The sequence below is a fragment of the Aquarana catesbeiana genome, linkage group LG01 (genome assembly GCF_042186555.1).
Source record: "Aquarana catesbeiana isolate 2022-GZ linkage group LG01, ASM4218655v1, whole genome shotgun sequence".
NCBI lineage: Eukaryota > Metazoa > Chordata > Amphibia > Anura > Ranidae > Aquarana > Aquarana catesbeiana.
The window spans coordinates 631,544,390-631,560,394 of NC_133324.1; the positions used below are offsets into that span (position 1 = coordinate 631,544,390).

General features: G+C 46.1%; 1 protein-coding gene across 1 annotated transcript in view; it reads right to left on the bottom strand.

Moving 5' to 3' along the window:
- EPGN (epithelial mitogen) overlaps positions 1–16,005 on the bottom strand; it is a 79,971-nt gene that overhangs the window by 28,081 nt on the left and 35,885 nt on the right. The window contains exon 4 of the mRNA XM_073601312.1: positions 9,299–9,451. Coding sequence (XP_073457413.1) covers positions 9,299–9,451 — 153 coding nt within the window. The remainder of the gene's footprint in view (positions 1–9,298; positions 9,452–16,005) is intronic.

The following is a 16,005-nucleotide window of genomic DNA, read 5'->3' on the forward strand; positions in this document are numbered from 1 at the left end:
TGTAAAAATATGAACACAATCCGAAAATGTCATACATGGTGCAGTCTGTCAGGAGCAATGACACATCAGTCATTTATTTTTCCAGAGTCCCCCCAACATAGTTTAATTACCTGTTGATCCTGTCAGTTCAACTTCCTTTAAAGTGGTTGTAAACTCTGTTACACCACTTGTACCTACAGGCAAGCCTATAATAAGGCTTACCTGTATGTACTGTGAATATCTCCTAAACTTGCACAGTTTAGGAGATATTCAGAGTGCATGCAGCAGATGACATCAACGGCGCATGCGCTCTGAAGGTTCGGATTACAATGCCGGACCTTCAGAGTCCATGCCGGAAATGGCAGATCCCACGTGCATGCACGGGAGTGACGTCATTGCGCCCCCGGCCACTCATGTAGCCGGAGGCTGCAAACCTGGAAGGAAGACCGGGTGAAGAGATCAGCCATCTCAGCGCTGACATCGTGGCACTGGAATGCTTCGTTCTAAGGTAAGTCCCTCATAATGTGTTAGTATGCGATGCATACTAGCATATTATGACATTGCCTTGCAGGATTTTTTTTTTTTTACCACTGGCAGTTCACAACTGCTTTAACAGACCAAGCTGTCCAGCAAAAGTGGCAATTAGAGGGTTGAAAAAACTATTTTACACTGACAGGGTGTTTACAATGGCCAGATGTTATTCATTTTAATTATAATATATTAATATATAGATAAAACCTTTATCCCAAAAAAAGGTTTCTGTAGCTATTAGAAAAGTATTAGCTACAGTAAGGCTTTAATTTATTAGTCACTTATGTAAAATCCATTTAAATCTGCCAGTCAATTTTAAATTGGTTCTAAAGGCCAGGCATTTTTTACCTTAATGTGTTCCCTGCAATAAGGAAATTTCCCTGTATTTGTATTGCCTCCTCACCCCTCTCTATACTTACATGAGCCTGATCTCGATCCAGCGCTGTGCCCTTTTTCAAGGGCTGTCTCCCCTCTTTTACAGAGGCAGCAGCAGGAGCCATGGGTTTTTGCTGCTGTCAATCAAATCTTGTGAGCAGAGAGCAGGGGGGTGGGGCTGGGACATGCTGTGTGTGTAAAGACTCAATGCCCAACTCAGGAGCAAGCCCACAGGTGTGCCCTCCTATAGGATGCGGCTTCCGATGGTAGTGCACTGAGAAGAGAAAGTTCTGAGCCACTCTGTGAGGTGATTGCACAGAGTAGGTAAGTATAATATGTTTGTAAAGCCTAATTTTTTTAATTAAAATAATAATCACTTTAAGCTGGCCATAGAGGCTTAAGCCGTCAGTCTCAAACCCTTCTAAACAATTAGATCGTAGAACCTACTACAGGAGATTTTGAAATCCAAGATTTGGTGGACCTCGTATTCCTGAGATGGATTGACAGCATGCGTGGCTAAAGAAAAAGTGCAAGAGAATTTATTCAAGAATAGCTTCTTGAGTAGAGATACTAAAAAAGTGTTGGGAAATCTAAATGCTACCCCTGGAATAGCTGCTTAAGTATAGTTGGTTCTGCACTCTGCCCAGGGCTGGCCCTACCATGGGTCTGGAGAGGGGTGGCAAATTGACACCCACATTTTCTTCCAGCAATTTTGTGTGCAGGGGCGTCGTTATTAGTGCATATCTAATAACGGCAGGGGTGCCGCTATTAGTGCATATCAGTCAGGGGCGCTGTGCAGCTCATTGGCCGGCTGGAGTTGGGGACAGGAACAGACAGGAAGGGAACTTCCAGAAGTGAGAAGCTTTGTGTCTGCCCCCGTCCAGGCGGACATAAGGTGCATTTCAGTGAGCAGGCTTTCCAGGCTGCAGGTGGGGCACAAAGCAGCTGCAGCAGCGGGACTGTCCCTGGAGCCCGCGGCCGCCCAGTTAGTCCACAAAATGGCAGGAAGTGGAGACTAGAGGTCAGCTGACTCGTGAGGCCTGCAGTGGGAGGGGCTGGAGGAGACCCCATCTCCTCATCTTGATATAGGTGTCACTGCTGCCAGACACCACGGAGCCGAAGACGCCTCCTAGCATTGTCACTGACCCCCCTCCCAACATTGTCATTGACCCCCCTCCCAGCACTGTCACTATCCCCCCTCCCAGCACTACCACTGACCCCCCTCCCAGCACTGCCACTGACCCTCCTCCCAGCATTGTCACTGACCCCCCTCCCTGCACTGCCACTGACCCCCCTCCCAGCATTGTCACTGACCCCCCTCCAGGTACTGCCACTGGCCCCCTCCTAGCACTGCCACTGACCCCCCTCCCAGCACTACCACTGATCCCCCTCTCAGCACTGCCACTGACCCCCCTCTAAGCACTGTCACTGACCCCCCCCCCCACCCAAGTATCAAGCAAATGTGCTTTCACTACTTTCAGCATTTCTAGTAACATCTCAATCTTTTCTACACATCCAAATACACAACCTTTTTAGGTACTTTTCCCTTGTCAAAGATGTGAAGGGACTCATTATCTGATGTTTCAGATGTTGAGACATTTAATGGTACCTCCACCATGCATGCACCCTGATCTGGTCCCTCTGACTGGATCACTCTCCACAGGGACCAATGCACCCTTGATCACTGACCACTCTGCTACTCCTCCATTGGGTATGCCAGATGTTATGTCCACCCTATTTTTACAAATGGAATGTTTGTCCAGTAATGAAAGTACTTCCCTGCTCCAACTATCTCAGTCTGTGATGTCTCCATCATGGGTGCTCTACTCTAGGAGGCACCTGGAACTCCACAGCTAATACAGTACCTTTATCATCAACTTTATGAACAGCAATGCATTTCATAACATTATCATCAGCATTCCTGACTTTAACTGGCTCATTACCAGCTTGGGCCTGTGGGACATTTAGTACGTCACTTTTCACGTTATGAGAAACACACTCGCCCATCAGGGCGGCTACACAATTGTCCTGGAAAACCTCAAACTTGCAAAAATATTTTCACTGTGGTTATGGAAGTGGAGAAGGCCAAGTGCACTAAAATGGAAGGGCGTTGGGAAGAGGAGTGAGAGTGACAGTCTAGTGTGTCCCTGCATCCCCCTCAAGACACAGTAAATGTGAGAGTTTCCCAGCTGCTGTGGGCATTTCTTTAAAAAAAGATCACTTTTGGCTGCACTAAATACACAGGCTGTCCCAGGTTTGAAAGTCAGTGGCGGAATTACCAGGGTCGCAACAGTCGCACTTGCGACAGGGCCTGGCATTCCGCCACTGTCGGGGGGCCCAGCGGGGTTGCTCTTCACACACGGCTCTAAGCGGAGATCGTGTCTGTCATGGAACAATAGCACAGAGACACCGGCATTAATGTTCTATTTGCCTGTCCGTCCTCTCTCACAGGGGATGAGAGAGGACACACAGCTGATCTCACTGCTCCCCCTTCTCCCCCGTCCCCTCTCCTGTGTGCTCCGTGGGATGTGAGCTATTTAGCTTCACACTTGACTGCCCGCGGAACACACAGGAGAGGGGAGGGGGGAGAAGGGGGAGCAGTGAGATCAGCTGTGTGTCCTCTCTCATCCCCTGCGAGAGAGGACGGACGGGCAAATAGAACGTTAATGCCGTTGTCTCTGTGCTATTGTTCCATGACAGACACGATCTCCGCTCAGAGCCATGCTGTCCTGAGAAGGCAGACGGCACTGATGGAAATGAATAGCATTCACTGATGAGCACTGATAGAAGGCACTGATGAGCACTAATAGAAGGCACTGATGAGCACTAACAGAAGGCACTGATGAGCACTAATAGAAGGTTCTGATGAGCACTGATAGAAGGTACTGATGAGCACTGATGAGCACTGATAGAAGGCACTGATAGAAGGCACTGATGGGCACTGATAGAAGGCACTGATGAGCACTGATAGAAGACACTGATGGGCACTGATGAGCACTGATAGATGGCACTGATGAGCACTGATAGAAGGCACTGATGGGCACTGATAGAAGGTACTGATGAGCACTGTTAGAAGGCACTGATGAGCACTGATAGAAGGCACTGATGGGCATTGATGAGCACTGATAGAAGGCACTGATGAGCACTGATAGAAGGCACTGATGAGCACTGATAGAAGGCACTGATGGGCACTGATAGAAGGCACTGATGGGCACTGATAGGAGGCATTTATGGGCACTGATAAGAGGAATTTATGGGCACAGATGAGCACTGATGGGAGGCACTGATGGGCACTTATAGAAGGCACTAATGGGCACTGATAGAAGGCACTAATGGGCACTGATAGGAGGCACTGATGGGCACTGATAAAAGGCACTGATGGGCACTGATAGAGGGCACTAATGGGCACTGATAGGAGGCATTTATGGGCACTGATAGGAAGCACTAATGGGCACTGATAGGAGGAATTTATGGGCACAGATGAGCACTGAAGGGACGCACTGATGGGCACTGATAGAAGGCACTGATGGGCACTGATAGGAGGCACTGATAAAAGGCACTGATGGGCACTGATAGAAGGCACTAATGGGCACTGATAGAAGGCACTAATGGGCACTGATAGGAGACACTGATAAAAGGCACAGATGGGCACTGATAGAAGGCACTAATAGGCACTGATAGGAGGCACTAATGGTCACTGATAGAAGGCACTGATGGACACTGATAAAAGGCACTGATGGGCACCGATAGGAGGCATTTATGGGCACTGATAGGAGGCACTGATGGGCACTGATAAGAGGCACTGATGAGCACTGATAGGCCACATTGATGAGCACTGATAGGCAGCACTGATAGGAGGCACTAATGTGCACTGATAGGCTGCACTGATAGGTGGCATTGATGGGCACTGAAAGGTGGTACTGATGGGCACTAAGGAACACTGATAGGCAGAACTCAGGCAGTATTCATGGGCTTTGATGGGCAGAATTGAAGAGCACTGATAGGTGGCACTGATGGACGCTGTTAGGCGGCATTAATGAGCACTGATAGGTGGTGCTGATAGGCAGAATTTATGGGCACTAAAAGACGGCATTAATGAGCACTGATAGGTAACACTTGTAGGTGGAAGTGATGGGCACTGATAGGCGGCATTGATGGGCACTGTTAGGCAGCACTGATGGGCACTGATAGAAGGCACTGATGATTGGGGCACTGATTATCAGTGTAAACAATTTACTGACATTCTTGACAGTTAACGGCAGTCCTTTCCTAACACAGACACAGCGTGTGAGGAAAGGGCTGTGGATAACCGGCAAGTCTGTTTACATGTGATCAGCTGATCACATGGTAAAGGGCCGCTGTGATTGCGCTGGATGCATGTCCCAGGGGTCATGCGGGAAGCACGGTTTTGGGAGGATGTCCATGGACACCCTCCCAAAATTGGAAGCCCGGGGCTCGGATGGAAGTGGGGCAGGGGGGCCCATCGTGGTTTCTTGCACCGGGGCCCTGAAGGTTCTAGTTACGCCTCTGTTGAAAGTAATAACAAAGTAATAACAAAATTAAGGAATAGGCAGTCCAGTTGCATAGGCTCTTCCTATGGTGATGAAGGAGAGAACTTGGGTGGTTTAAGGGGGCTGTGAAAGAGCCAGGTGTGGAGTAAAGGTCTTGCACTGACGAGCCCTTTCTTAGGCTCACTCTTGGAAGTGGATGTCAATCTGGATGGCCAGGGAGACTAGGTCATCTTGGTTGGTAGGAATTTCTCAACTGCAAATGTAGGAAAATTGAAGGGATACTGCCCTAACATAACAGTGCCTTAATGGAGATTAAGAAGAACACTTGCTGAGGAGGAAGCTCGAGCAGGCTCATTTCTCAACAGTGCAAGTAGTGCTGCAATACTATTGGTCCCAGGATCAAGCTTCTCCCAGAGTGCAGCAGCCCAGGCCACGGTGTGCCCAAAAATTATGGATATAAGATAACCTGTTTTAGTGCCATCAATGGTAAATGCTCTGGCTGCAGTTGAAAGTGAATATTGCACTGGTTAACAAAGCCACGGCAGGTCTTTGGGACTCCAGAGGAGCAAGGCGATGGTGGCAAGTGAAAAGAGGAAGCCTCCAGGGGGACCAACTGCTAGGCAAGGGGTTTTGGTGGTGGAGGTGCTGCCTCAAGGGAAGCTTGTACTTAACCCATACAGTTGGTACTGGAGTGCAGATGGCAAACCATCTGGACATGGGTGGACTCATGGGCACTGAGCCTTTGGAGCATCCATTGGTTGATGCTTGTGTTTTGGAGATGGTAGTTTGAGCAAACTGTCACACTGTTACAGACGCAGTGGAAGAACTACCAGGGTCGCAGCAGTCCCAATTGTGACTGGGCCCTGGCATTCTGCCACTGTGGGGGGGGGGTGGGGGCTCAAGACATGGCATCTCCCCCTGCACCTCTGTCTGTCAGCTCACTAAGCTTCAGAGAGGGGAGGGGGGGCAATTGGCAGCTTTATAGTGCCCGCAAGATCTCCCTCCAGCCAGCACAGTTCACTTACCTGTGTAGAGATGAGAGGGGAGAGGCCTCTGACCCGGCTAGGTATCGGCTTCTGTGTGAGCGCTCTGCTTCTACACAGAAGCCGATAGCTGCCTAGATCAGAAACGCACTACACAGGGAAGTGAATTATGCTAGCTGGAGGGAGATCCCACGGGCTCTACAGAGCTGCCGATTGCCACCCCCCAATGCATAGTGAGCTGACAACCAGAGGTGCAGGGGGAGATGCTGGAGGCACAACAGAGTTTGAGGAGTGGCCATGGGGTGATCTGCTGGAAGTTCACTGTGTGTGTGTGTGTCTCTATTGGGAAAGAGTGTGTGTGTGTGTACAGAGATGTGATGGGGGTTGGAGGTGCACATCAGGTGGGTACAAAGCACAGATGTGTTTGGCCCTTTCACACTGGCGGACTGATTGGTTCTGGCTGTCAGTTTTTCAGATGGGCCTGATTGGTCCATCCATAGCTCTCTATGGAACCCTGCGTGTAATGCTGAAGCCCCCACCACCATCCGCTCCAATTCTGTCACTAAAAACAGAGGGATGGGGGTCCGTTCCTCATCCTTCCAGTGGATCGGATTGAATGACAGTCGGATGGAAATGGACAGGCGGTCTGTTTCCATTCAACCACCCCATAGAGAGCAGAGGGCTGTGTCCGTGTCTGCTCTGCATCAGCGTAGCAGACATGGACCTGTCATCTATTTGCTCAGCGGGGATCAGCAGAGAGATCCCCCGCTGAGCAAGCAGATGCCGCTGACAGGTCCGCTCCATGTGAAAGGGGCCCTAGGGGTGTGCGGGGTGCCAAGTTTGCTTGGTGCGGTGTACAATGGTATGCTGAAAGGATACAGAGAATGCTGGGAGGTGCAGAGGTGTGTGTGTGTGGGGGGGGGGGGGGGTTGGAGGTGTGGGGGGTGCAGAGATGTGCAGCACAGTATATAGATGTGCTGAGGTGTGCTGGGGAATACAGAGGATGGTGGGAGGTGCAGAGGTGTGTGTATGCATATGTGTTGGGGGGTGTGGATGTGTGCTGGGGGTTAGAAAGGCTTGCTGAGCGTATGAAAGCAAACTTGGGGAATAAAGAAGATTCTAGGAGGTGCAGAGGTATGTGGGAGGCTGGTACGGAGAATGCTAGGAGGTACAGAAGGTGCAGCAATGTGCAAAGGGGTATAGAAGTGTGCTGGGGAGGTCTACGAAGGTGTGCTAGGGGTAAAGGAGTTATTTGGGAGGTACAGAGATGTGCAAGGGGGTATAGAGGCGTGCTGAGGGCTGTAGAGATGTGCAAAGGGGTATGGCATTTGATGGTTCTTGTAGAACCACACATTTTAACCACTTGCTGCCCACTGTATAGCAAAATGACGGCGGCAAAGTGGTTTAGTTATCCTGATCAGACATCATATGACGTGATCAGGATAACAGAGCCGGCGCGTGCCGGCGGTGGCATGCAGCGCGGCGATCGGAGGTGCTGTGTGTCAGTCTGACAGACCGCAACTCCGTTCATGGTATGAGACCTCTGACAGAGGCTTCATACCACGTGATCACCTGTGACCAATCATAGCTGATCATCACTTGAACCAGGAAGTGCCGGTAAACGGCTTTCCTCGGTTCACGCTGACAGGGAGAGCCGATTGGCATCTCTCCCTGTCAGACGGGGTCTGTGCTGATAATCAGCACATTGATTATCAGCACAGCCCCCATCAAAAGGTGCCCATCAGCTGCCAATCAATGCCCATCACCTGCCAGCCTGTCCCCCTTTATAAAGCCTGTCAGTGCCCATAAAAGTGCAGATCAGTGCCCAAAACAGTGCCCAAAAAAGTGCCAATCAGTGCCCCATTAGTAATTCCTGTCAGTGACCCATCAAAGTGCCATTCAGTAAAGCCTGCCAGTAGCTCCTCATTAGTGCTGCCTATTCAGTGCCATCTATCAGTGGCCATCAGTGCCGCCTATCAGTGCCATCAGTGCCGACTATCAGTGCTGCCTATCAGTGGCCATCAGTTGTTTTTTTAAATTGTCGCTCTTTTTTCTTTTATAGCGCAAAAATTAAAACCACAGAGGTGATCAAATACCACCAAAAGAAAGCTCTATTTGTGGGAAGAAAATGATAAACATTTAGTTTGGGTATAGTGTTGCATGACAGCGTAATTGTCAATCAAAGTGTGACAGCGCTGAAAGCTAAAAATTGTCCTGGGCAGGAAGGGGGGAAAGTGCCTAGTATTGAAGTGGTTAAATGGCAGACCAGTAATAAAGATATGTTCTCTGCCTACAATGGCTGGCTTAACACATAGAAAAAAAAAGGTGTCCCTGAAATTTTTATGGAACGGTTGACAAATATGCAGGAAGGGGTCCCGCTGTAGAACATGTGAAAGGGTCCTGCTGTGGGACCCCACAATGGGAGTAAAGAGCCCTGGATCAGTGTTAAGGGCCTCAGGATGGGGTCAGGGGGGCCCTTCATGGTTTCTTGCACCGGGGCCGTAAAAATTCTAATTATGCCTCTGTCACAGGAGATTCTTTCCCCACTGGGGATTTACTGTTTGACCAGAGTACTACGTGGGACACACAGTATTACAGTATGTGGAGCCACAGAGAAGGTTTTTAATAGTGCCCTAGGAGGTCTTAAATTAAAAATGCAGCTTTCGCTGCAATTCTCAACTTTTCTTCCTTGCTGCCTCTCCAGAAATTCCTATCCACAAGTAGATATGCTCCGTCTTTTGGGTTGAATGATGCCCAGTGAATCATTGGGAGGAGCACAAAGATGGGATTTAAAGTCATACCCCTTTGTGAATAAATTATGCCTGCCACGGTAGACATAGGATGCCACCCGCTTATGCATCTTTGTAAAATCCAATGCTTGTATGAATGTTTTATTTCAATATATTTATCAATACTTACCGCTTTTCCTTGTAGCACCAGATAAAGACAATTAATCCACTTAGTAATAATCCCACTAATATTCCAATAGCTATATATGTTACTTCAGATTCTGGTAGGTATACTGGTAGGGTAACATGTTCACATCTTTCTCCTGTGAAGCCCGATACACACCTAAGAAAAACAGAAGAGCAGAACAGAAACTCACCATTTGAAGGAAAAGTCTGAAATGGTTCACATATGCTCATGAATGAGCATAAGATCTTCAGGGTGTGGCCAAACTTCTGTTAGTTGGGTAACAATGCAGACTGAGCACACATGAGCAAGCTCCCTATATATTTCATCATGCAAAATTGAGTTATTTTTGTTCATGGCATTTTCTGTCTTTATCAGAGGACTCATTCCTTCCATGTAATGACCATAAAGTGTCAGTCCTGTACAGAATGTGTTTTCTGAGCACTTATACGATCTATCAGTCCTATCACAGCAATAGAGTATCCAGGACAGCCAATATTTCAAACTATGTACAAGTAAAATCACAAAAGATACAGTAGGTACTGAATACTATTTCTTGTGGTCTATCCTTATAATAATAGTACTTGGATTCAAGATAAAATCAAAAACAGGTTTGTCAGCAAAAACAGGTTATCCAATGACTTTTTCACAATTTTGCATCATTTTGACTTTACAGCTTATACACCACATAAAATGCAGCTTTAAAAATAATCTATGGGATATACTAGTATTTTGTCATATGCAGTACTAAAAATATATTTTCCTGAATCAGATAAATATGCAGTATTGGATATAAGAAAGTAATATTTACCAGCAAGTTGAGTCCTATTAGTATCTGCCATGCTAAAAATAGACCTGAATAGCTGGCATACTGCATATGCCCTCTCCTAACAGAGGTGACAATGACTTAATTAGCTTGAAACAGTAGATAAGTCATAGATCCAACTTGTAATAAACATTTTTAAGTAAAATTAAGATTTACTACTGTACATATTGAAAATCATTTAAAAAATACATTTTTAGCTTGTAAAAAAGAAGGGGAAAATAAAATTGACCAAAAAGCATGGTCTATCAAAAAGCTGAGCTCCTGTCACAAAAGACTTTAATGGAAGCTGCCATTATCTGACTCCATGGTAGCACACTACTACATAGCAATGACTAGGATAAGTACCATACAGCATGTGAGTCACAGAACAGCTATTTTCATCAGAGGCTATTACCTTTTATCAAATAAATACAACAGATGTCAGCTAATAGATGCCAGCACTGCAGTAACACTTGGTGACGTGGCGAGTCCCATAAGTGCAGTCACCAAAAAGAAGACAAACACAGGCCCGTCAAGCCCATAGCGCCCTTCCTGCTGCATTTGCCAATCCGAATTGGGTGCCCACCACTTCTGCAGCACCCGTACTTCCCCCATTCACTGGCCAAACCTGGAATTCAGGTGGAAACAGTTGATTTTATGTCACTTGATTTTTATTTGCTTTTTTTCACGGAAGATCTCGATAGATCTATTGTGGACCAAAGCAATTTGTATGCTGGTCAATTCATCACCTCTAATCCCCAGTTGACCCTTGCCAGAGATTGGACACCTATTACGGTTTCCGAATTTAAGACCTTCCCGGGCCTATTCCTCTTCATGGGTATAACTAAAAAGAGTGAGTTGCGGTCATATTGTTCCACTGACCCAATTCACCATGTGCCCGTGTTCTCTGCCTCCATGAAAGGGACACGATACAAGCAGATCTTGCGGTTCATGCACTTCAATGATAATGCACTCTGTTGTCCTCGGGGTGACCCTGGATTTGATCTGCTCTACAAAATTCAGCCCCTCGTAAACCACTTCAACCAGCAGTTTGCAACCTTGTTTACTCCCGATCAAGTTGTCTGCATTGATGAGTCCCTGATTACGTTTTCTGGCCGCTTGTCTATCAAACAGTATCTTCCCAGCAAGCATGCCAGATATGGGGTCAAGATTTATAAGTTCTGCGACAGGGCAACAGGCTATACATACAGTTTTATGGTTTACGAGGGAAAAGATAGTCACGTACAGCCGGAGAACTGCCCAGACTACATAGGGAGCGCTGGTAAGATTGTGTGGGACTTGGTGTCACCCTTATTCAGAAAGGGGTACCACTTGTACGTGGACAATTATTATACGAGCGTGCCACTTTTTAGTCACCTTTTTGATTGTGGAATTGTCACATGTGGCATCGTGTGATCTAATTGCCGGGGCTTCCCCCAATGGCTTGTAGAATCCCAACTTAGACGGGGGAGAGAGCCTGCTTGAAGTGTAATAATTTGTTAGCAGTGAAGTGAAGGGATTCATGGAATGTTTTCGTTTTGTCCTCCCTTCACGCAGATAAGACAGTCCAAATCTCTACGGTGACTAGTGTTGTGGAGAAACCCCTCTGTGTCCACGAATACAACCTTAACATGGGAGGGGTGGACCTCAACGACCAGTTGCTGGCACCGTACCTAATTGCCGTAAAGCCAGACATTGGTACAAAAAAGTGTCTGTATACTTATTTAATTGGCTCTGCTGAACGCTTTTGTGCTATACAAAGCTTCAGGACGAACGGTATCCTTCCTAAAATTCCAGGAAGAAATCGTCACAGCCCTTCTGTTTCCAAATGGTGCTATGCGCCACCTTCCCAACGCAAATGCAAGGAGCCGGCTGCATGAGAGGCATTTTCCGTATGTCCTCCCTGGTACCCCTGCCCAAAGAACACCGCAACGAAGATGTCATGTCTGCAGAAAACGCGGATTTAGGCATGACACTCGCTTTTATTGCCCCTCCTCCTGTCCTGACCAACCTGGTCCCTGCATTGGGGAATGTTTCAAACGCTACCACACACTAGTGGAGTATTAGCATAGGGTACAGCACTGCACAGTCCTAGGGCGCACTAACACAGGGTCTCGAAAGATGAGATGGCGATCAAATTTTGAGATTCCCTAATCTGGAACGTTCACAGTTTACAGTTTTTATAAAAGTGCAAAAAAAAAACACACACAAAAACACAAAAAAATATATAAAATAAAAAAGCCAAAAATAGTTGTGGTTTTATTTTTCTTCTCTCACTCTCTATAGTTCTCTCTCTTATGTTCGCTCTCTACTGTCCGCTCTATTGTTCGCTCACTATTGTTTTATATCTATTGTTCTCTCTCTGTTGTTACTGTATTTTAGAACTGTAATGTTTTATTTTTACTATTTTTTTTGTATTTGCTTTGCAGGTATGGTATGTCTTACTGTTATACTGTAATGTTACTTTGTTTTATTGTTAACCATCATTTGCTTAGCAGGTACGCCATTCAGCTGCAGCCCGGATTTATTTATTCTGACAGCAACAGTGTTTGCTCCCACAATACGTAAAGCCGTGACTCCAGCGCTGTAGGAGGTGATTTCACCACCACAGTTAAAAAAGAAGAGCATATATGCCAAAACATGGGAGCAGGGGTGGAGGAGCAATTTGCTCTTAACATTAGGGGCAGATTGCCCCCATGCTTCATATATTTTTTAGGCACTGATTGCGTTAAAAAATGTTTTATTTTTACTATGGTATTTGCTTTGCAGGTATGGTATGTCTTACTGTTATACTGTAATGTTAATTTGTTTTATTGTTAACCATCATTTGCTTAGCAGGTATGCCATTCAGCTGCAGCACTGATTTATCTATCTTGACAGCAACACCATTTGCTCCCACGATACGTAAATCAGCGACTCCAGCGATGTAGGAGGAGATTTCACCACCACAGTTAAGAAAAAAATGGTGCATGTATGCCCATCATTAGAAGTGGGTGGATGAAGGGAGGTATTCTAATGGTGGGCATACCCACCGATCAATCTCTTTTTTTCATGCATGCCCAACAAGGACCAACGACGTACTGGTATGTTGCTGGACTTTGAGTGGTTATACCAGAATGATGCCTGCAGGTTTAGGTATCATCTTGGTATCATTCTTTTCAGCCAGCAGTTGGCTTTCATGTAAAAGCAATCCTAGTGGCTAATTAGCCTCTAGACTGCTTTTACAAGCAGTGGGAGGGAATGTCCCTCCCTCCCACCATCTTCCATGGTTTTCTCGGGCTCTCCTGTCCCAAGAGGGAACCCGAGAATGCAGCCGGTGGTTCCACCAGCTTACCATAGAGCTTATCAAAGACCAGAATGGCACAAATCATATCTATGGCCTAAGAAACCGGAAGCTACGAGCATTTCATGACTTATGCCATGTACACACTATTGGAAATTCCGCCAGCAAAACTCCAATGAGAGCTTTTTGTCAGAAAATGCGACCGTGTTCATGCTCCATCGGTCTTTTTCGGTCGGGAAAAGTTCCTATCCGAAAATGCGATCATCTGTGCAAATTCCGACGCGCAAAATTCCTACGCATGCTCGGAAACAATTCGATGCATGCTCGGAAGCATTGAACTTCATTTTCTTGGCTCGTCGTATTGTTGTACGCCACCGCGTTCTTGATGGTCGAAAGTTCAGAGAACTTTTGTGTGACCGTGTGTATACAAGGCAAGCTTGAGCGGAATTCCGTCGGAAAAACCATCCAAGTTTTTTCCGACGGAAAATCCGCTCGTGTGTACGGGGCATTAGGTTTCGCCGGATATAAACAGCACCATTGGGAAATTGGGAAAGCATTTTATCACACCAATCTTGGTGTGGTCAGATGCTTTGAGGGCAGAGGAGAGATCTAGGGTCTAATAGACCCCAATTTTTCAAAAAAGAGTACCTGTCACTAACTATTGCTATCATAGGGGATATTTACATTCCCTGAAATAACAATAAAAATGCTAAGAAAAAACATGAAAGGAACAGTTTAAAAATAAAATAAAAAAGCATAAATAATAAAAAAATAATAATATAATAAAAAAAAAAAAAAAATCACCACTGTCCCCCCGTGCTTACGCGCAAAGGTGAACGCAAGCGTCGGTCTGGTGTCATATGTAAACAGCAATTGCACAGCAATTGCACCAATAGTTGCAACATGCATGTGAGGTATCACCGCGAAGGTCAGATCGGCAATAATTTTAGCAGTAGATCTCCTCTGTAAATCTAAAGTGGTAACCTGTAAAGGCTTTTAAAGGGTTTTTTCAAAATGTATGTAGTTTGTCGCTGCTGCACTTTTGTGCGCAATTTTAAAGCATGTCATGTTTGGTATCCATGTACGCATAAGATCATCTTTTTTATTTCATCAAACATTTGGGCAATATAGTGTGTTTTAGTGCATTAAAATTTAAAAAAGTGTGTTTTCCCAAAAAATTACAACACCCAACATTTTAATCTGTAGGGCATTTGTTTTAAAATATATATATATAATGTTTGGGGGTTCAAAGTAATTTTCTTGCAAAGAAAAAATGTTTTTTCATGTAAACAAAAAGTGTAAGAAAGGGCTTTGTCTTCAAGTGGTTAGAAGAGTGGGTGATGTGTGACATAAGTTTTTAAATGTTGTGCATAAAATGCCAGGACAGTTCAAACCCCCCCCCCCCCCCAAATGACCCCTTTTTGGAAAGTAGACACCCCAAGCTATTTGCTGATAGGCATGTTGAGTCCATGAAATATTTTATATTTTGCCACAAGTTGCGGGAATATGACAATTTTTGTTTTTGCACACAATCATCACTAAATGATATATTGCTCAAACATGTCATGGGCATATGTGAAATTACACCCCAACATACATTCTGCTGCTTCTCCTGAGTACAGGGATACCACATGTGTGAGGCTTTTTGGGAGCCTAGCCGTGTACAGGACCCCGAAAACCAAGCACCACCTTCAGGCTTTCTAAGGGTGTAAAATGGTGATTTCACTTCTTCACTACCTATCACAGTTTTGGAGGCCATGAAATGCAGGGCTGGATTAACGTAGGGGCTATTGGAGCTGCAGCTGCAGCTCCAGGGCCCTACTTTAATATAGGCCCAGCCACCCAAAAGGAACACACTGCTCATGAAAAGCGATGGGCCAACAGAGTTCTCCCTGACGGGCCCTAAATTCCGCATGCACCTCCTGGGTAGGGTGGTGGGATTGATAATGGACACCACATGAGCAGTCCTAATGGAAGCCTGGGGCACGCCAATGCAGGGCTCTTGCAGAAATCTGGGGCTTCCATAGTGTTAGGCCTGCTCGGCTGCACTCTTTCAGCTCAGAGTGTACGCCAATGCACGGCCCTTACGGCAACCTGGTAAGTCAAATGCCAGGCTTCCTTAGTTGGCATGTGCCCTTCAGAGTTTGGGCACATGCCAACACAGGCTCTCAGAAACACAGAAGGGCGCCCAGTAAAAGGTCCACCAAAATCCTCAGCACGAAGCACATGCTGCTCTTAATCTGGCCCTGATGAAATGTCAAGATAGCACAACCCCCCCCCCCCCCCAAATGACCCCATTTTGGAAAGAAGACACTTCCAGCTATTTGCTGAGAGACATGTTGAGTCCATGGAATATTTTATATTTTGCGAAAAGTTTCGGAAACATTATAATTTTTTTTTTCTTTTACAGAAAGTTGTCACTAAATGATATATTGCTCAAACATGCCATGGTCATATGTTAAATTACACCCCAAATACATTCTGTTGCTTCTCCTGAGTACCACATGTGTGAGACTTTTTGGGAGCCTAACCGCGTACAGGACCCCAAAAACCAATCACCGCCTTCAGGCTTTCATTTTTGATTTCACTCATCACTGCCTATCACAGTTTCGGAGGCCATGAAAT